We start from the raw sequence: 23438 nt of genomic DNA, 5'->3' as shown, positions 1-23438 counted from the left end.
GAGGCTCTTTATAATCACTATAATTAGGACATTCCCCCCCCCCCCCCACACCCCTTATCAACCCAGAATTCCCTAAGAGGACAGTGGACAAGACAAAAAAAGAAATTCAAAAAGAAAAGAATTTCCTCTGTAGCATACAGCTGCTAAAAAGTACAGGAAGGGTAGAGATTTTTTTTAATAGAAGTCATTTACAAATCTGTTTAACTTTCTGGAGCCAGTTGACTTATAAAGACCTAAAAAAAAAAAAAAAAAAAAAAAAAAAAATGTTTTCCCCCGGAGTACCCCTTTAACTGCGGAATTTAAAAACTGTTCCCCTATCCACAGGATAAGGCAGTGTTTCCCAACTGGGGTGCATGCAGCTGTGGCCAAACTACAACTCCCAGCATGCCCGGACAGCCAAAGGCTGTCCGGGCATGCTGGGAGTTATAGTTTGGCCACAGATGGAGGCACCCTGGTTGGGATACACTGGGAGAAGAGAGTCTGAGTGTCTGATCATGATAGTTCAACCTCTAGGACACCCAGCGATTTTCAGAAGGGAACCCTGAATCTCCCTGCGGCATGTAGAAGGCGCACACTTCATGTATTCTCCATGGGAGCACCAGAGATATAGGAACACTGTACTCGTGTATCTCTGGCGCTCCCACAGAAAATGCAGAGCATACTCACCCTGTGCTCTATGCAGCAGGGAGATTGGGGGCCCCGGTTTGGAGATCACTGGGGGTCCCAGGGGTCGGACCCCCCATGATCAGACACAGGATAGAGGATGTACATTGTTTTTAATGTTTGATAAATCTTTTGCTACTAGCAATTCAGCTAACAATAAATAAGAAGACAGACCATGGGGGATCAATATCTGTCCTGGAAGCCCGATGGCATCCGCTAGCAAACATCAGTGCCGGCTCTGACCTTGTCTCCTGTACGTCTGTGCCCCGGGGTCATAGGAACATAGATAAGAACCACTTGACCCATCTAGTGACCCCCCCCCCCCAGTGCTGGTAATTAATACCCCCAAGATCTGACGCCCCAAACAATAGGGGGACACGTGTCAGGGATTAATGAGATTGGGTTATGGGGCGTCCATGACATTCAGTGGAGGGCTGATCCCCAGGCTGCAGAGGTGACTGCACTGAACATGAAGGATCAAGTCCAGGGTCATGTAACGTGTGACCTGGAATGTGAGGAATCTCCAGGAACCTGACGACTAAGGACTTTAAACGACAAGTAAGAACAGGAGTCATGAGGAGCCTCCCCTGCTGCCCCTAAGTCCTTCACTCATCCTGTCAATTTAGGCTGTGTCCAGAGCGGTTTTACAAAATCACTGAAGCAGCATGCAGTCTTGTAGCCACAACAAAGTTGCAAGAAGGTTCCATTTTATTGACAATCTTGAATTAAAAGTAATTTGGGGGGGGAACTTAAAGGGGTACTCCGGTGGAAAACTTTTTTTTTCTTTTTTTTCTCTAAATCAACTGGTGCCAGAAAGTTAAACAGATTTGTAAATTACTTCTATTAAATAATCTTAATCCTTCCAGTACTTATTAGCTGCTTAATACTACAGAGGAAATTATTTTCTTTTTGGAACTAAGAGCTCTCTGCTGACGTCACGAGCACAGTGCTCTCTGCTGACATCTCTGTCCATTTTAGGAACTGTCCTAAATCCCCATAAAAAACATATTCTGCTCTGGACAGTTCCTAAAATGGACAGAGATGTCAGCAGAGAGCACTGTGCTCGTGATGTCAGCAGAGAGCTCTGTGTTCCAAAAAGAAAATCATTTCCTCTGTAGCATTAAGCAGCTAATAAGTACTGGAAGGATTAAGATTTTTTAATGGAAGTAATTTACAAATCTGTTTAACTTTCTGGCACCAGTTGATTTAAAAAAAAAAAAAAGAAGATAAAAAAAAAGAAAAAATAAGAAAAAAGGGTTTTCCACCAGAGTACCCCTTTAAATCTGGTGAATATACCAAAAATGTCAAGATTGGAGGACGACTTTAGGTTTCTAAAAATATACGTTGAATATATTATTTGTTTAATTTTGTTAAGCAAGTGGATCATTAATTTTATATATCAGACCCATGGGTGTGTCTTCGGATGTATTCCCCCCCCCCCCCGTCCGACATCTTGAAAGTTGATGGACTGAACGCTATAGGTTGACAGTGACCCCTGACCTCACCTCAGTCTCTCGGAGCCGGGACTCCAGCGCTGACCGGGGCCCCTGGGTGTTGTCATTCTCCTTCAGCCGCTCGTGGATCTCCTTCATCCAGGCTTCTGCCTTTTCCAGGGACGTCTCAAACTCATCCTGCGGCAGCTGAGACATCGCATGAGAAAAGCTGCAAGACAGGAACACGGGGGGTTCACATACTTAACCACATCTGAACCCAAAAAAGGGGGGAAATCTATAATCCCCATCCCATTCCACATGCAATTGCTTCCGGCCTAATTTGCATGGTTGTTTCATTAGATCAGTGGTCTCCAAACTATGGACCTCCAGCTGTTGCAAAACTACAACTCCGAGCAGGCCCGGACAGCCAAAGGCTGTCCGGGCCTGCTGGGAGTTGTAGTTTTGTAACTACTGGAGATTCACAGTTTTAAGACCACCACCCTATAAAGTGATGGTTGCATAGTCTGCAGAGGGTTAAGGGAAAAGGCGGATTTAAAAGGGGTATCCCGGTGGAAAACAATTTTTTTTTTTTTTTTTTTTATCAACGGGTTCCAGAAAGTTTAAAAGTTTTGTAAATTACTTTTATTTAAAAATCCTAATCCTTCCAGTACTTATCAGCTACTGTTTGCTCCAGAGGAAGTTGTGTATTTCTTTTCAGTCTGACCACAGTGCTCTCTGCTGCCACCTCTGCCCGCGTCAGGAACTGTCCGGAGCAGGAGAGGTTTGCTATGGGGTTTGCTCCTACTTTGGACAGTTCCTGACATGGACAGAGGTGGCAGCAGAGAACACTGTGGTCAGACTGAAGAGAACTACACAACTTTCTCTGGAGCATACAGCAGCTGATAAGTACTGGAAGGATTAAGATTTTTTAATAGAAGAAATTTACAAATCTGTTTAACTTTCTGGTGCCTGTTGATTTAACAAAAAATAATAAAAATAATAATGTTTTCCAACGGAGTACCCCTTTAAGTTCAATCCCCCCCCCCCAAAAAAAAAAAAACTAATAAAGGAGAATATATTTTTGGACTAGAAACACCATCGGGGAAGCCGCCAGAATTTTGTCACTAATTTGTGCAGAGGTTTCCCGGATTTCTCAAGTGTGAGCCAAGAAATTCCCAAGGAATTTGTGTTCTGCCGCTGCTCCTTGCCCGACTATTCTATTAACCTCTAAGAGCATGAAGGTAATACCCAGTGCCAGCGACTGTTCTTGGCCCTAGACATCTTGTAAAACCCAATGGTCAATCTCCGAATTTGCCAAAACACAGCTTTGTAGTTGTAGGTTTGCAACATCTGGAGGTGCACAGTTTGGAGACCACCTATGAATCCTGTTAGATGCCGCCCTCTCACTGGGGCCCCGGACAGCGGGTAACGCCCTGCCGCTCGTACCCTCCATTTGTTTCGCTCTTAGTATTTGCCCGGTAATAACCTCAGTTTTTCCATCTTGTGGTTGAATCGTGAATTTCTTGGATAAAATAGATAGTAAATGTTGAAGACATTAAAATATTTTTTCTTGTAGTCAGAGAAGGACATTCAATAGCAGAAGAACTGAGCCTTTTTTTGTAGTGTTTTCTAATGTTGTTGTTTGTTATTGCTACAATGTATCTATTTAATTAACAACGAATGTTTATCAATAGTTCTCTGGAGTATATTTTGCAGATTTCGCTTCAGCAAAGAGTAAACCAATGTCCGTCCCTGAATGTAGGGTATAAGGGGGCACATCCTAACCCTTCTCATAGTGTAAAAAAGGGGCACACCTAACCCTTCCCATAGTGTAAAAAAGGGGCACACCTAACCCTTCCCATAGTGTAAAAAAGGGGCACACCTAACCCTTCTCATAGTGTAAAAAAGGGGCACACCTAACCCTTCTCATAGTGTAAAAAAAGGGGCACACCTAACCCTTCCCATAGTGTAAAAAAGGGGCACACCTAACCCTTCTCATAGTTTAAAAAAGGGGCACACCTAACCGTTCTTATAGTGTAAAAAAAGGGACACACCTAACCCTTTCCATAGTGTAAACAAGGGGCACACCTAACCCTTTCCATAGTGTAAACAAGGGGCACACCTAACCCTTCCCATAGTGTAAAGAGGGGCACAGCTACCCTTTCCATAGTGTAAAAAAGGGGCACACCTAACCCTTCCCATAGTGTAAAGAGGGGCACACCTAACCCTTTCCATAGTGTAAAAAAAAGAGGCACACCTAACCCTTTCCATAGTGTAAAGAGGGGAACACCTAACCCTTTCCATAGTGTAGAAAAGGGGCACACCTAACCATTTCCAAAGCGTAAAAAAGGGGCACACCTAACCCATTCCATAGTGTAAAAAAGGGGCACACCTAACCCTTCCCATAGTGTAAAAAAGGGGCACATCTAACCCTTTCCATTGTGTAAACAACAGGCACACCAAACCCTTCCCATTGTGTAAAAAAGGGGCACACCTAACCCTTCCCATAGTGTAGAAAAGGGGCACACCTAACCCTTTCCATAGTGTAAAAAAAAGGGGCACACCTAACCCTTCCCATAGTGTAAAAAAGGGGCACACCTAACACTTCCCTTTTGACCTGAATTCAGAATATCAAAACTGCAACTGCCATCATGTATGCAAGCAATTGCATTCTCCCTAATCTGTGACTCTACAGCTGTTTCAAAACTACAACTCCCAGCATGCCCAGACAGCCTTTTAATGCTTTGCAGAAAGTAATAATAGGGAATTGCACTCTTTCTGCATTGTCATAGTCCAGCATGATACACATTTACTTGCTATAGCTGTGTTTTCCAAACAGTGTGTCTCCAGCTGTTGTACAACTACAACTCCCAGCATGCCCGGACAGCCTTTTGCTGTCCGGGCATCCTGGGAGTTGTAGTTCTGCAACTTTCCACATACCTTCTGGAATTCCAAAGAGCATTAGAAAAGCTACAAAATGCGTTGTCCTCAGAGATAAAGGGAAGCCCTCCCTGCCAGCCCTGCATCTTGTGACTCAGTTATGCCGCTCGGCAGCGGTTTCCTCCTATTGGTCACAAGCACGAGAAGGAAGCCATAATACATCTGGGGTCTATTAGCAGAGAGGAGGGAAACTTCTTCTATCCAAAAAAGCATTGTTTAAAAATGTGGCTTATACTCAGAGCGTGTCCTTTAAACCAAACAAACTCCATTAAAACAGATGGTAAACATTTGTTTCAGTTCCTGGGAAAGCTGGGTGGCAACTAACATGGCTACCGTGGTGCGTCACCTAACATTAAATCTACTTAAAGGGGATGTCCACTTTTTACCATCCCACTTTGTTCTCTGATCCTCATCGATCTGGTGTGATCTGTGGGGGAACCTTAAAGGGGTACTCCCCTGGAAAACATATATATATATTTTTTTTTAAATCAACTGGTGCCAGAAAGTTAAACAGATTTGTAAATTACTTCTATTAAAAAATCTTAATCCTTCCTGTACTTATGAGCTATTGTATTGCTCCACAGGAAGTTCTTTTCTTTTTGAATTTCCTTTCTGTCCGACCACAGTGCTCTCTGCTGACATCTCTGTCCATTTTAGGAACTGTCCAGAGTAGGAGCAAATCCCCATAGCAAACCTATCCTGCTCCGGACAGTTTCTAAAATGGACAGAGGTGTCAGCAGAGAGCACTGTGGACAGACAGAAAGGAAATTCAAAAAGAAAAGAACTTCCTGTGGAGCAATACAACAGCTGATAAGTACAGGAAGGATTAAGATTTTTTAATAGAAGTAATTTACAAATCTGTTTAACTTTCTGGCACCGGTTGATTTAAAAAAAATAATAATAAAAAAAAATATTTTCCAGGGGTGTGCCCCTTTAAAGCAAACGTACAATTACTCTGCAGCTCCCCCACAGGGGGGGAGGAAGTATTACATAGTTTCTTATGTCTGGTCCTACAGAGTACCCACTCATTTTGGTGGGATTGGACAACCATCTATAGCAGTGATCCTCAACTGTTGCAAAACTACAACTCCCAGCATGCCCGGACAGCCGTTGGCTGTCCGGCCATGCTGTTAGTTGTAGTTCTGCAACATCTGGAGGTCCACAATTTGGAGACCACTGATGTATAGTGTATAGGGCATTCCTGATTCTCCTCCTTCAGACTATGTCAGGGATGGGAAGGATCCGGCATGCTGCATTTCAACATGACCAACCCTTGAGTTCCCAGGGACATAAGCTGTAGAAGAATCTGGCATAGTGAACACTCAGTGGAGCTGAGCATACATGTGCATAACAGGATCCCACAAACAGCCAACTGTCTGGCTGAAAGCTATGTTAGATGTATGCAGGGCTCAAGTCCTGCAGAAACGCATGGGAATGGAGTTCCTGCACTTTTTCCACAGCAGGAACCCTGTTCCCATTAGCGGGAGTCCTGCAGGACCAGCCCTTAAGTGGAAATCTTGATTGAGTTCCCACACTTTTTTCCCCAGGACTTGACCCCTGGATGTATGGGAGAATCAGTAACCTGTGGGGGAACCTGAAAGCAGGAGTACAATTCCTCTGCAGCTCCCCCACAGGACAAAGGAAGTATTACACAGTTGCCCATGTAATTTATGGATATGCTTAGTCCTACAGATTAAGGGCCACAGTAACCACTAGACGTGCACAGGACAAACCCACTGATTTTGATGGGATTGAGCAACCATTGGCTGTCCGGGCATGCTGGGAGTTGTAGTTTTGCAACAAAGTGTGGACACCATTCATCTATAGTGTATGGGGGCCTCACGACTCTCCCCGGACAGACTATGGCAAAAATACAACTCACGGTATGCAAAGACAGCAAAAGGCTTAGCTCAATGTTTCCCAACCAGTGTGCCTCCAGCTGTTGCAAAACTACAACTCCCAGCATGCCCGGACAGCCAAAGGCTGTCCGGGCATGCTGGGAGTTGTAGTTTTGCATCAGCTGGAGGCGCACTGATTAGGGGGATTACACCGACAGCTGATGTCTGGTCGATAGCTATGGGGGAACCTGAAACATGAGTACAATATCTCTGCAGCGCCTCCTCAGGACAAATGAAGCATTACCAAGTACTCATTAAAGGGGTACTCAGGTGGAAAACTATTTTTTTTTTTTTTTTTAAATGAACTGGTGCCAGAAAGTTAAACAGATTTGTAAATTACTTCTATAAAAAAAAAAAAAAAAAGAAATCTTTATCCTTCCAGTACCTATTAGCAGCTGTATGCTACAGAGGAAATTCTTTTCTTTTTGAATTTCTTTTTCGTCTTGTCCACAGTGCTCTCTGCTGACACCTCTGTCTGTGTCAGGAACTGTCCAGAGCAGCATAGGTTTGCTTTGAGGATTTTCTCCTGCTCTGGACAGTTCCTGACACGGACAGAGGTGTCAGCAGAGAGCACTGTGAACAAGACAAAAAAGAAATTCAAAAAGAAAAGAATTTCCTCTGTAGCATACAGCTGCTAAAAAGTACTGGCAGGGTAAAGATTTCTTAATAGAAGTCATTTACAAATCTGTTTAACTTTATGGCACCAGTTGATTTAAAAAAACATAAATTATGTTTTTCACCGGAGAACCCCTTTAAAATCAATGGGCTGTGTTGTATGTATCCTATGAGTTTGTCCTCCAGGATGGGGAGGGGGGGTGTTCTCTAAACCAGACCACCCCTTCAGGTAGCAGATATCCCCTCCCTCTATTATTACTGCATCTGCATGACCTATAGCAGTGGTCTGGAAACTGTGGCCCTCCAGCTGCTGCAAAACTACAACTCCCAGCATGCCCAGGTGTAGTTTTACAACCTCTGTTGGGCCACAGTTTGGAGACCACTATAATGGGGGACCCTTCTTTAAAAAAAAAAATAAAAAAAAATAGTGCCCCTCCCTTGCTCTGAGCATATACAGCGAAGCTGTAATAGAAAACCAGGATATGCGAGCAGTTGTGCGATCAGGGCGACAATTAAAGGACAAAAATCGGAGGTGGCGCAGCACGTGGCCGGACAGCTGCAGGGTCCGTAATCTCAGCTGTCGGGGGGGGGGGATCAGTCAATCACAGCCCTGCAGGATCGCACTACATAGTAATGCCACTGGAAAGGATCCAGCCTGGCTCTCATGATGCGCCGCAGCAGCTGCAGGGGCCGTCGGAGCACATGTGTCGTCACTCCACAGTCACACCCAGAACAGATTGTCACATGTGCCGCCAGATAGTACTAGACAGTCTCCGTGTCAACAACAAGCAACACAGACAAATCCTCAGGAGACTCCAAAGATGGCAGCAACTTCATAGGGGGCAAAGATCCAGTTCACTGCCCCTGTGTGTGGCATTCCCTGCCAGCACTGCCCTGGCTACAGAGGCCGCACTGCCCACTAGAGCATTAGGTTTGCATCAGTCTGGCTGAAAATTGAGAGAAAATTAAAAGTAAAGTCTGTCAGAAAGTTGCTGAAGTTAGAATTTTATAATGTAATATAAAGGTGGACTGGCGCTTTAAATTTGCAATTATGTTTATGGTCCATAAAAGACCCTTGGATATAAATTGTGGTTTATAAAAGCCAATAACCAAACCCCACAAGATCCTCCCTAGTAGTCTGGTCACCCCCCCCCCCCACAGACTGGAACCCCCCTCAATTACAGCCTGACCCCCTGACCAATGGCTGGACACCTCCACCACAGGCCGGACCCCCTTCACAGCCTGCCAACAACCCATCCAACTCCCCCTCCCCACTCAACACAGCCTGTACACCCTACCACATCCCGGACCCCCCAAATACCTCAGCCTGGACATCCTCCCCTCCCCAAAATACAGACTGTACACCCTACTACATGCCGGACCCCCCAACTACCCATCACCTCAGGCTGGACATCCTCCCCTCCCCACAACATAGCCTGGAACCTCCAACCTGTAGCTGGACCCCCCTTCACCACAGCCTGCCCCCCCCCCCTTCACCACAGCCTTGACCCCCCCCCTCCCTCCTTCACCACAGCCTGGACCCCCCCCCTCCCCCCCACCACAGCCTGGACCCCCCCCCCTTCACGACAGCTTTGACCACCCTCCCCCCACAGCCTGCCCCCCCCATCACAGCCTGCTGACCCCCCTCCAAGAACACCCCTCTCATCAACACAGCATGGACACCCCCAAAACACATCCTGGACCCCAACCACCCATCACCACAGCCTGGACATCATCCCCTCCCCACAACACAGCCTGCCCCCCCCCTCAGCCTGGACCCTCAAACCAGTAGCTGGACCTCCCACAACCACAGCTTAGCCCCCACCCCCCTTTTTCACCAGAGCCTGGACCCCCCATCACAGCCTGCTGACCCCCACCAACAAAACACATACACAGCCTGGACCCCCAACAAGTAGCTGGACCCCCCACCTCCACCACAGCCTGGACCCCATCTGTTGCTCACATAATCCCCACAATAAAGACCAGAGGGAGATCCCTGTCTGCTCTGACCCCACACGTGACGCCATAGAGATTGGCATTATTATATCATTTCATCAGACCGGAGACGCCTCCTCCATATATCGCACGTTCCCCGCAGCCTCCTCCTGGTCTCCGCGCCATTTCTTATGACAGAATCAATTAAGGTTTTATCCTGATCTGGGGGATTACAGCAGCTTTTTCTAGGATGTGGGTGAGCCCAGACAGCTCAGGCCTGTGAGACTGGTTAACACCGTGCATGCCATCCCTGAAGAAGGCCGCCTACATGTGTGATACAACAGACACACAAAACAGACACACAATAAATATAGTGTAGATACAGAGGACATACACCATACAAAACAGATACAAACATAATATATATATATATATATATATATATATATATATACATACACAGCAAATACACCATACAAAAACATATACCCAACACAAGTCATACACACACAATATATACAGAAGGCATACACAATAAATATAGTGTAGATACAGAGGACATACACCATACAAAACAGATACAAACATAATATATACATACACAGCAAATACACCATACAAAACAGATACAAACATAATATATACATACACAGCAAATACACCATACAAAAACATATACCCAACACAAGTCATACACACACAATATATACAGAAGGCATACACAATAAATATAGAGAAGATACAGATGACAAACACAACACATACAAAAAACACCCTATAGATACAGAATTTATAAATATATATGTAGTAAATATACCAATCCATAACATATACCCAACAGAACACAAGTCATACACAAAAGATACAAAACACACATAGAATACATGCAGAAGGCATACACATTAAATACACCATACACAACAGACACCGAATAGATAAAGAAGACAAATACAGCAAATACACCATACATAACAGATACCCAACATACATAAAAAATACAAAAGACACAATATATACAGAAGACATATACAACACACCAGGGGTCAAGTTCTGGAAAAAAAAAAGTGTGGGAACTCTTCGACATAAGGGCTGGTCCTGCAGGACTCCTGCTAATGGGAATGGTGTTCCTGCTGTGGAAAAAGTGCAGGAACTTTGTTCCCATGCAATCCTGCAGCACTTGAGCCCTGCAACACACACACAAAACAGATCCACAAATAATACAGTAGATACAGATGATATACACCATACACAAGAGAACATAAAACGTAGACAACAGATAAAAAACACACTACAGATACAGAATACAAATACAATGCACCATACATAACATATACCCAACAGGACACAAGCCACACACAAAATATACAAGACACACACAGAATATATACAGAAGACATACACCATACAAAACAGACACACAATAGATACAGAAGGCATATACAACACACACAACAGATACAAAACAGACACAATAGATACAGAAGACATATACAACACACACAACAGATACAAAACAGACACAATAGATACAGAAGACATATACAACACACACAACAGATCCAAAACAGACACAATAGATACAGAAGACATATACAACACATAAAACATATACCCAACAGAACCCAGCACATACACAACACAGGACATGGTGTCCATGTATCCTCACACCTTTACAATTGTATAGGACAGCGATTAGATCTTTTTGTTACTATGGGTTACCGTATATACTCGAGTATAAGCCGACCCGAGTATAAACCGAGACCCCTAATTTCAACCCAAAATCCCAGGAAAAGTTATTGACTCGAGTATAAGCCTAGGGTGGGAAATACATCATCCCCCCCTGTCATCATCCAGACCCGTCATTAACATCCTCATCATCATCACCGCCTGTCATCATCCAGACCCTCATCATCATCACCTGTCATCATCCCCTTGTCATCATCCCCACCCCCTTCATCATCCCCTTGTCATCATCCCCACCGCCCTTCATCATCCCCTTGTCATCATCCCCACCCCCCCTTCATCATCCCCTTGTAATCATCCCACACACCCCCCTTCATCATCCCCTTGTCATCATCCCCACCCCCCTTCATCATCCCACACCCCCCCTTCATCATCCTCTTGTCATCATCCCACATCCCCCCTTCATCATCCTCTTCTCATCATCCGCCCTCAGTGGTCTTCAACCTGCGGACCTCCAGAGGTTTCAAAACTACAACTCCCAGCAAGCCCGGGCAGCCATCGGCTGTCCGGGCTTGCTGGGAGTTGTAGTTTTGAAACCTTCGGAGGTCCGCAGGTTGAAGACCACTGCGGCCTTCGACATCATCCAGCCCCCTCTCACCCCCTTTAGTTCTGTACAGTACTCACCTCCGCTCGGCGCTGGTCCGGTCCTGCAGGACTGTCCGGAGAGGAGGTGGTCCGGTGGGATAGTGGTTCCGGGCTGCTATCTTCACCGGGGGCGCCTCTTCTCCGCGCTTCTGGCCCGGAATAGAGGCGTTGCCTTGACAATGACGCAGAAGTACGTTGGCAATGAACGTACCTCTGCGTCGTTGTCAAGGCAACATGACTATTCTGGGGCCGGGCCCGAAGCGCTTAGAAGAGGCCTCCCCGGTGAAGATAGCAGCCCGGAACCACTATCCCACCGGACCACCTCCTCTCCGGACAGTCCTGCAGCACCGGACCAGCGCCGAGCGGAGGTGAGTACTGTACAGAACTAAAGGGGGGTGAGAGGGGGCTGGATGATGTCGAAGGCCGCAGTGGTCTTCAACCTGCGGACCTCCGGAGGTTTCAAAACTACAACTCCCAGCAAGCCTGGACCTGAAGCCGATGGCTGCCCGGGCTTGCTGGGAGTTGTAGTTTTGAAACCTCTGGAGGTCCGCAGGTTGAAGACCACTGCGGGTGGAGAGTTCACTCGAGTATAAGCCGAGGGGGGTGTTTTCAGCACGAAAAATCGTGCTGAAAAACTCGGCTTATACTCGAGTATATACGGTATATAACCATAATGCATAATATATGCATAATATACAACATCTGGAAAATAACATGTTGCTACAAAGTATCAATAACATCACTCATTGCATAACTTAAATATCTGAACGTTTAATATGTAACTATATGTATTGTATGGTATTTGTGCTGCAAGCAAACATGGAGTCCCTGATAACGCACCAGATGTAACCTGCGGAATTACTTAGGTTGTTGTATAAGGTCTCACCCCTGTGATCGCACTCTTAGGCTAAGTATCCACTCGTTGTTTTTTTCTGGCAGTTTTTGGAGATCTGCCACTGCAGTTTTTGAGCCAAAGCCAGAAGTGGATCCATAAGGGAGGAGAAGTATAAGTCCTTCCTTTATATGTCCTATTCCTTTTGAATTTGGCTCAAAAACTGCAGTGGCAGATATCCAAAAACTGCCAGAAAAAAAACAACAAGTGGATACTTAGCCTTAGCAAGGTCTAGCTGTGGAGAACGTGCTGCAGCAGGAGCTTCCCCCCTCTGTCTTGTCTGCAGTAGGACAAACTCTTTGCTAAACTCCACCCTATTGACTAAGCCCCAACCCCTCTGTCTATTCCCCGACTTTATGTTTCATTGATTAAAAGTATTGATGAGATGTTATAAATCGCAATGGAAGTGTAAAGCATGAGGGACAGATATATCAGAAGTCTGGCCTCAGGAGAGGGATGTAAAGGGTTACTCTGGAGGAAAGAAAGGTTTCAAAATCAAGTGGTGGCAAAAAGTTATACAGATTTATAAATTACTTCTATTTAATAATCTTATTCCTTCCAGTACTTATCAGCTGCTGTATACTACAGGGGAAGTTGTGTAGTTCTTTCCAGTCTGATCAATGCTCTCTGCTGACACCTCTGTCCGTGTCATGAACTGTCCAGAGCAGGAGAAAATCCCCATAGCAAACTAGGCAGTTCTTGACACGGACAGAGGTGTCAGCAGAGAGCACTGTGGCGAGACTGGAAAGAATTATACAACTTCCTCTGGAGCATACAGCAGCTGATAAGTACTGGAAGGATTAAGATTTTTAAATACATTTTCTGGCACCAGTTGAATAAAAATAAAAAAAATCCTCCAGAGTACCCCTTTAAAGGGGTTTTCCAGGAAAAAAAAAAACTTTTTATATATATATATATATATATATATATATATATATACATATGAATATATATTATTAATGTTAAAAAATCTTAATCCTTTCAGTACTTATGAGATGCTGAAGTTGAGTTGTTCTTTTCAGTCTAAGTGCTCTCTGATGACACGTGTCTCGGGAACTGTCCAGAGTAGAAGCAAATCCCCATAGCAAACCTCTTCTACTTTGTGCAGTTCACGAGACAAGCAGAGATGTCAGCAGAGAGCACTGTTGCCAGACAGAAAACAACAACTCAACTTCAGCAGCTGATAATTATTAGAAGGATTAAGATTTTTTTTAATAGAAGTAATTTACAAATCTGTTTAACTTTCTGGAGCCAGTTGATATATAAAAAAATTTTTTTTTCCTGGAATACCCCTTTAAGACTATTTCCAGCAGATTCCAACAGACAATGCATTAAGATGGAAACTTGCAGAGGGTTTTGCTGGTTGCTAGGATCTGTCCACCCTACAAATATCAATTATAGTAATAATCCATTGACACAGCAGATGCCACAAACCGGAGCAGAAGTGCAGCCTCAGCTTCCAGCATAAGAGGAGCCATTAATGATAATATTTATCTCCGGGTGTAAATGAACTGTTATAGAAAAACCAGCCGGATACTTTACTGACGGCTCCGAGAGGATCAGAAGGGGCACGACTAACTATAGTGAGCACTAATATGACTCCCGTCCTAACAGCCATAGTCCCCAGGATGCTCCGAAATATGGAAGAAAGACTCCGATCAGAATAAGGTGCAACCCGCATTAACTGCACAGTATTGTAAAGTCACTGATCACACTCTAACTTAGTGTTTCCCAACCAGGGTGCCTCCAGCTGTTGCAAAACTACATCTCTCAGCATGCCTGGACAGCCAAAGGCTGTCCAGGCATGCTGGAAGTTGTAGTTTTGCAACGGCAGGAGGCACCCTGGTTGGGAGACACTGCTCTAAGTATCCTAATGCTGGTAATCACATTGATAGGGAAATATCATCAATAAATCCTTCTTCAATAATCAATTCCAATTTATTGTATTCTCGTGTTATACTCTGTGTGTACATCACCAGACTCCTACTGTACAGCACTCTAATACCAGCAATATCAGCAATCACCTATCTACCACTCTAATACCATCAATATCAGCAATCACCTATATACCACTCTAATACCAGCAATGTCAGCAATCACCTATATACCACTCTAATACCATCAATATCAGCAATCACCTATCTACCACTCTAATACCATCAATATCAGCAATCACCTATCTACCACTCTAATACCATCAATATCAGCAATCACCTATATACCACTCTAATACCAGCAATATCAGCAATCACCTATATACCACTCTAATACCAGCAATATCAGCAATCACCTATATACCACTCTAATACCATCAATATCAGCAATCACCTACCACTCTAATACCATCAATATCAACAATCACCTATCTACCACTCTAATACCAGCAATATCAGCAACCACCTATCTACCACTCTAATACCATGAATATCAACAATCCCCTATCTACCACTCTAATACCATCAATATCAGCAATCACCTATCTACCACTCTAATACCATCAATATCAGCAACCACCTATCTACCACTCTAATACCATCAATATCAGCAATCCCCTATCTACCACTCTAATACCATCAATATCAGCAATCACCTATCTACCACTCTAATACCAGCAATGTCAGCAATCACCTATATACCACTCTAATACCATGAATATCAACAATCCCCTATCTACCACTCTAATACCATCAATATCAGCAATCACCTATCTACCACTCTAATACCATCAATATCAGCAACCACCTATCTACCACTCTAATACCATCAATATCAGCAATCCCCTATCTACCACTCTAATACCATCAATATCAGCAATCACCTATCTACCACTCTAATACCAGCAATGTCAGCAATCACCTATATACCACTCTAATACCATGAATATCAACAATCCCCTATCTACCACTCTAATACCATCAATATCAGCAATCCCCTATCTACCACTCTAATACCATCAATATCAGCAACCACCTATCTACCACTCTAATACCATCAATATCAGCAATCACCTATATACCACTCTAATACCAGCAATATCAGCAATCAACTATATACCACTCTAATACCAGCAATATCAGCAATCACCTATCTACCACTCTAATACCAACAATATCAGCAATCACCTATCACTCTAATACCAGCAATATCAGCAATCACCTATCTACCACTCTAATACCAGCAATCACCTGTCTACCACTCTAATACCAGCAATCACCTATCTACCACTCTAATACCATCAATTTCAACAATCCCCTATCTACCACTCTAATACCATCAATATCAACAATCACCTATCTACCACTCTAATACCATCAATATCAGCAACCACCTATCTACCACTCTAACACCAGCAATATCAGCAATCACCTATTTACCACTCTAATACCAGCAATCACCTGTCTACCACTGTAATACCATCAATATCAGCAATCCCCTATCTACCACTCTAATACCAGCAATATCAGCAATCACCTATCTACCACTCTAATACCATCAATATCAGCAATCCCCTATCTACCACTCTAATACCAGCAATATCAGCAATCACCTGTCTACCACTCTAATACCATCAATATCAGCAATCACCTGTCTACCACTCTAATACCATCAATATCAGCAATCACCTATCTACCACTCTAATACCATCAATATCAGCAATCCCCTGTCTACCACTCTAATACCATCAATATCAGCAATCCCCTGTCTACCACTCTAATACCATCAATATCAGCAATCCCCTATCTACCACTCTAATACCATCAATATCAGCAAACACCTACCACTCTAATACCATCAATATCAGCAATCACCTATCTACCACTCTAATACCATCAATATCAGCAATCACCTACCACTCTAATACCATCAATATCAGCAATCACCTACCACTCTAATACCATCAATATCAGCAATCACCTGTCTACCACTCTAATACCATCAATATCAGCAATCCCCTATCTACCACTCTAATACCATCAATATCAGCAATCCCCTATCTACCACTCTAATACCATCAATATCAGCAATCACCTATCGACAGTCGCATGACTCAAACTGCACAGCACTCTAATACCAGCGATATCATGACACCAGTCACGTGACTCCAGCTAAAAAGTAGTACTCTACATCTGGCAATCACATGATTTCAGCCACCGTACAGCACTCTAATGCTGGCAAACGCAGGGCACAAGTCACATTATTGTGCCAGCACAGCACTCTAATTTCGAGAATCACATGACACAGGTTGCATATGAATGACTGCACAGCCATAGCCAAGAGCAGTGTTTCCAAAACCAGGGTGCCTCCAGCTGTTGCAAAACGACAACTCCCAGTGTGCCCGGACAGCCTTTGGCTGTCCGGGCATGCTGGGAGTTGTAGTTTTGCAAGGGGCAAAAAATATGAGGGAGCTGCTTCCCCCTATACAGATATCATGTGGCGTGTGCTGGAGCTCAGCCGCTTCCTATGAACCCGACCACTTCCTGAGTTATTTTAAGGCCGAGTGAAGCAGAGTAACATTTATCTTCATGGAAACAGATGTAAATATCATAACATCAAGTGAAAGCGGCGGACGCTCAGACATAACGGAAATTATACTACAATGGCGCCAGGAGGGGCGGAGCTACAAGTGGAGCAGAGCGTGTCCATTCATGTTAATGCGAAGATCAAATGAAAGTAGACCAGTTGCCCATAGCAACCAATCAGATCGCTTCTTTCATTTTTCACAGGCCCTTTTCAAAAATGAAAGAAGCCATCTGATTGGTTGCTAGGGGCAACTGGTCAAGTCTTCCTCCGCACAGGTTTTGATAAATCTCCCCCTATAACTTTTAAATTGAATGTGACTCTGCCTAAAGAAGCACTCCGGATTTTTTATTTTGTTTCTTCCCCATATTATGCACACTCAATACCGCAAGTCCTACGGCGCCATTTGTTTTATTTCAGCATTACTTCAGCATTTGTTTCATTACTATAACTGGGTCAAGTGATCACCAGTCTGACTCTCCAGTAGTTGTTCATTGCCAATATTATGCACACTCCCCACCACTAGTTGTACAGAGCCATTTGTTTTATTTCAGCACAGCTGCATCCATGGGTGATTTATTACTGTAAATGGGTCATGTGATCACCAGTTTTGACCAGTCTTAACTGTGTTTAATGTGAGTGACAAGATGACATCATCACCTACCAGATTCCGTCCTACTAGCTCCGAGACCCCTTCCCTTCCAGCTCCATCTGCTATCTCTATGGAATCAAGATATATAGTAGTTATACACCTTTCCTCCAGCTCTATCTTTATACTGCTGCTATCTCTATAGGATCAGAATATATAGTAGTTATACACCTCCTCTCCAGCTCTATCTGTATACTGCTGCTGCTATCTTTATTGGATCAATATATATAGTGGTTATACTTATTCCCTCCAGCTCTATCTGTATACTGCTGCTGCTATCTCTATTGGATCAATATATATAGTGCAACAGGTGCAGCACAGCTCACTCGATCGCCCCTCCCGTTCACGGACCGGACCGGACCTCAGTCCATATAATAGTAGAAAGAAATGGAGTTGTCCAGAGCAGGATGTCAAGCAATACGATATTTATTCAGCGGTAACTGTGGGTGATGACAAGGTGACGCGTTTCAGCCGCACTCAGCAGCCTTAGTCTAAGGCTGCTGAGTGCGGCTGAAACGCGTCACCTTGTCATCACCCACAGTTACCGCTGAATAAATATCGTATTGCTTGACATCCTGCTCTGGACAACTCCATTTCTTTCTAATATATATAGTGGTTATACTTATTCCCTTCAGCTCTATTTGTATACTGCTGCTGCTATCTCTATGAGATCAGGATATATATCATTTACACCCCTTCTCTGCAGCTCTATCTGTATACTGCTGCTATTTCTATGGGATCAAGATATATAGTAGTTATACACCTCCTCTACAGCTCTATCTGTATACTGCTGCTGCTCTCTCTATGGGATCAGGATATATAGTAGTTATACACCTTCCCTTCAGCTCTATCTGTATACTGCTGCTCTCTCTATGGGATCAGGATATATAGTAGTTATACACCTCCCCTTCAGCTCTATCTGTATACTGCTGCTGCTATCTCTATGGGATCAGCATATATAGTAGTTATACACTTCCCCTTCAGCTCTATCTGTATACTGCTGCTGCTATCTCTATGGGATCAGGATATATAGTAGTTATACACTTCCCCTTCAGCTCTATCTGTATACTGCTGCTGCTATCTCTATGGGATCAGCATATATAGTAGTTATACACTTCCCCTTCAGCTCTATCTGTATACTGCTGCTGCTATCTCTATGGGATCAGCATATGTAGTAGTTATACACCTCCTCTCCCAGCTATATCTGTATACTGCTGCTACTATCTTTACAGGATAAGGATATATAGTAGTTATACACCACCCTTCCCAGCTCTCTCTGTATACTGCTGCTACTATCTCTATGGATATATAATCTTAGGTGCATTACTATAGTGATTTTATGTGAAATCACTTTCTCCTTATGGCAATATCTCCCTGAAAAGCTCACTTTAGTAAGAAAATGCATGACAACTGCAGAGTGTGAACTGACACCAATCTACTTATGAGTCTAATGAGTTCATCTGGGTGACCTTCAGCACTAGCAGCCAGCCTGATGAGATGACCAGGTGCAGTGATCAAACACCACACCTAAAGCCAGAGGATTCATTTGAAATGTAGTCTGCATTACTAAGTCATTTCAGTGATTCTGTGTGCATCCAACACAGTCTATCTCATGTCTGCCACATCAGATAAAACAGGTAAGCACCAGGCATAAACAAGAACCTCTACATTCTTCTCTAAAAATAGCCTATGCTGCACTATAGAAGCAAAAACATAATAATCATAGAATGATTCTGCATTATTCTTTCTAGCAGAAATTCTCCCAACAATGAGCACAATACAAATCCCATCTGCACAGTTCCCATGTCCGGCTCATCCATGCAAATACTGTAACGTCAGCCGTCCCCGCACCCCTCTCTACACTGCAGTTCTCGCCACCGGCCATACGTCTCCTGTTCTTTCTTCCCACGAAAAATTTGTTTACATTTTTTTTTTTTGTCTGAGTAAGGTGAATGTAAATTGCAAAATGAGCGTAAAGAGAGGGAGGGGCCCGGGAGGGAGGGAACACGGAGGGCGGGGGAGAAATGTGGCAAAACAAGATGAAGAATTTAGTTTCACCGCAATGATCACGTATTACACATGAGTGGAGCGAGTATTTTAGGAACGTCCCTCGTAAAAAAATACTAAAACAAGTTAGAAAAAAAAACTCACAGCTGAGGAATGTGCGAAGAAGAAATGTGGAAAATCTCTTTTTTTTTTTTTTTTTTTTTTTTTTTTTGTGCAGAACAATTAAGTAAATGAAGCCAATAAAACTCTCAAAGCAGGAGGGCGTTCCTATGGCATTTTGGGAGACCATAGAGGATGGCGGCAGATGAAATACCAAACCTCCCACGAAAAAGCCACAAGAAAACGAGAAGCGTCACAGCCCTAGACAAAAACATCTCTCGCTCTGCCAGCTCGCTGAGGGATTTAAAGATATAGGCCGGCATTTATCATTGTAGGTGTAAGTGAAGCATTTATCATTGTAGGTGTAAGTGAAGCATTTATCATTGTAGGTGTAAGTGAAGCATTTATCATTGTAGGTGTAAGTGAAGCATTTATCATTGTAGGTGTAAGTGAAGCAATTATCATTGTAGGTGTAAGTGAAGCATTTTTTCTACACCTTTTTTTGTGTGCTGGTGATGTGTAGGAGAACCAAATGTATTAAATGGTCGCAGAGCATTTGATAAATTTTGTGCAGGTCACATTTTCTGAAATTTCTCTCTTCACATACACCAAAAAGCTAAGTCTGGGCTGTGTTCAGTGGCTTTGCACCTTTTTGCTCCTTTTCACAAAAAGGCGCAGTTCATAAAACCCTTCCATATCATGTGTATTGCCAAAATCTGTGGATTGCAACTCAGAAGCAGAAATGTATAAACCAAAAGGCGCAAAATAGGCGCAAATAAACCCTGCTTGCGCCCTTTTTGCGCCTTTTCTAGACACAAAAAAACATTCTAAAGACAATGATAAATGTTGGCCATAGTACAGAAAATGGATGATACAGAACCAGTCAGAAATATAGGATAAAGGACCAGTCAGAAATATAGGATAAAGGACCAGTCAGAATAATAGGATAGAGGACCAGTCAGAAACATAGGATACAGGACCAGTCAGACATATAGGATAGAGGACCAGTCACAAATGTAAGATAAAGGACCAGTCAGAAATATAGGATAAAGGACCAGTCAAAAATATAAGATAAAGGATCAATCTGAAATATAGGATAAATGACCAGTTCAAAATATATGATAAAGGATCAATCTGAAATATATGATAAAGGACCAGTCAGAAATATAGGATAGAGGACCAGTCAGAAATATAGGACCAGTCAGAATTATAAGATAAAGGACCAGTCAGAATAATAGGATAAAGGACGAGTCATAACTACAGAATACAGGACCAGTCAGACATACAGAGAGGACCAGTCAAAAATGTAAGATAAAGGACCAGTCAGAAATATAGGATAAAGGACCAGTCAGACATATAGGATAAAGGACCAGTCAGAAATATAAGATAAAGGATCAATCTGAAAAATAGGATAAATGACCAGTTTGAAATATATGAGATAAAGGACCAGTCAGAAATATAGGATAGAGGACCAGTCAGAAATATAGGATAGAGAACCAGTCAGAAATATAGGATAGAGGACAAATCAGAATTATAAGATAAAGGACCAGTCAGAATAATAGGAAAGAGGACCAGTCAAAACTATAGGACACAGGGCCAGTCAGACATATAGGACACAGGGCCAGTCAGACATATAGGATAGAGGACCAGTCAGAAATATAAGATAAAGGACCAGTCAGAAATATAAGATAAAGGACCAGTCAGACATATAGGATAGAGGACCAGTCAGAAATATAAGATAAAGGACCAGTCAGAAATATAAGATAAAGGACCAGTCAGACATATAGGATAGAGGACCAGTCAGAAATATAAGATAAAGGACCAGTCAGAAATATAAGATAAAGGACCAGTCACGCATCTGTCCATTATGAGTTTAGCTGGCAGTAAAAGAAGGGGGTGTAAAGTAAAGGGTTAAACAGTTGCCTTACAACCAGACACAGATCTGATCTGAAATCTGCATAATGCTTTGTTTTTTCTTGACTCCTCTAATTGTCACCTTATTATTCTCTGGGGTTGGGGCTTACTATGCTTGGCTTCCAATTGCACACAGAGCAGTGGGGGAGAGCTCCTGCAGCAGCCAGTTGCCTTACAGCCAAACCAGGTCTAATGAAAGGTTTGTGGAAAAAATAGGGAATTTCTGAGATTTTTTTGTGCATTCGCTCCACTTACTGTTCCTTTAATAACAGGGCTTGTTTCGCCATTTTCATAGACAACACAAGAGTCTATGGGCAGCGGCACTTGAGCGGCGAATCGAGGATTTGCACGCTGTCATTATGTGTCTCGTCTTGTGAACGCGGCTCAGACGCCGCACGCTGTGTTGTGACGGGATCCGAGAGGTGACAGCTGCTCCCTACATGACTAATTAAATACACAATGAATTATTAATACACCTGCAATCAGGACAGACACAGGAGCCGGAACGTGGGTTGCGACAAAGCTGATTGCCGCCGTCTGGTTATATAATAAAGGCAGGGTGACAGGCGGAAAGAGAAGACGGGATATCTAATATATCTAATATTTCCATCACAATAGAGGACGACGCCAGCAAAACAAATATATATGGAATATATGTATAAGTAATAACATATATAGAAAATATGTATAAGTAACAACATATATGGAAAATATGTATAAGTAACAACATATATGGAAAATATGTATAAGTAACAACATATATGGAAAATATGTATAAGTAACAACATATATGGAAAATATGTATAAGTAATAACATATATGAAAAATATGTATAAGTAACAACATATATGGAAAATATGTATAAGTAACAACATATATGGAAAATATGTATAAGTAACAACATATATGGCAAATAGGTATAAGTAACAACATATATGGAAAATATGTATAAGTAATAACATATATGGAAAATAGGTATAAGTAATAACATATATAGGAAAATATGTATAAGTAACAACATATATGGAAAATATGTATAAGTAATAACATATATAGAAAATATGTATAAGTAACAACATATATGGAAAATATGTATAAGTAACAACATATATGGAAAATATGTATAAGTAACAACATATATGAAAAATATGTATAAGTAATAACATATATGGAAAATATGTATAAGTAACAACATATATGAAAAATATGTATAAGTAATAACATATATGGAAAATATGTATAAGTAACAACATATATGGAAAATATGTATAAGTAATAACATATAGAAAATATGTATAAGTAATAACATATATGGAAAATAGGTATAAGTAATAACATATAGAAAATATGTATAAGTAATAACATATATAGAAAATATGTATAAGTAATAGCATATATGGAAAATATGTATAAGTAACAACATATATGGAAAATATGTATAAGTAACAACATATATGGAAAATAGGTATAAGTAACAACATATATGGAAAATAGGTATAAGTAACAACATATATGGAAAATAGGTATAAGTAATAACATATATAGAA

At 42.4% G+C, this 23438-nt stretch overlaps 1 protein-coding gene across 11 annotated transcripts in view; it reads right to left on the bottom strand.

Annotated features, from left to right (window-relative positions):
- SYNE3 (spectrin repeat containing nuclear envelope family member 3) overlaps positions 1-23438 on the bottom strand; it is a 107769-nt gene that overhangs the window by 56560 nt on the left and 27771 nt on the right. For 2 of the 11 annotated variants that reach the window (XM_056547361.1, XM_056547362.1), the window contains exons 1-2: positions 14139-14204; positions 2169-2325 (exon numbers count right to left, since the gene is read on the bottom strand). In XM_056547361.1, coding sequence (XP_056403336.1) covers positions 2169-2325; positions 14139-14182 — 201 coding nt within the window. In that variant the 5' untranslated portion in view covers positions 14183-14204. Of the gene's footprint in view, positions 1-2168; positions 2326-3344; positions 3712-14138; positions 14205-17297; positions 17342-17886; positions 17936-23438 lie in introns of those variants that run through there. The other 9 variants (XM_056547351.1, XM_056547360.1, XM_056547355.1 and 6 more) reach the window with 7 other exon arrangements.

This window comes from Hyla sarda, chromosome 11, assembly GCF_029499605.1.
Source record: "Hyla sarda isolate aHylSar1 chromosome 11, aHylSar1.hap1, whole genome shotgun sequence".
In the NCBI taxonomy this organism is placed as follows: Eukaryota; Metazoa; Chordata; class Amphibia; order Anura; family Hylidae; genus Hyla; species Hyla sarda.
The sequence above is the reverse complement of the archived record's forward strand: the minus strand, read 5'-3'. Positions and strand labels throughout refer to the sequence as shown.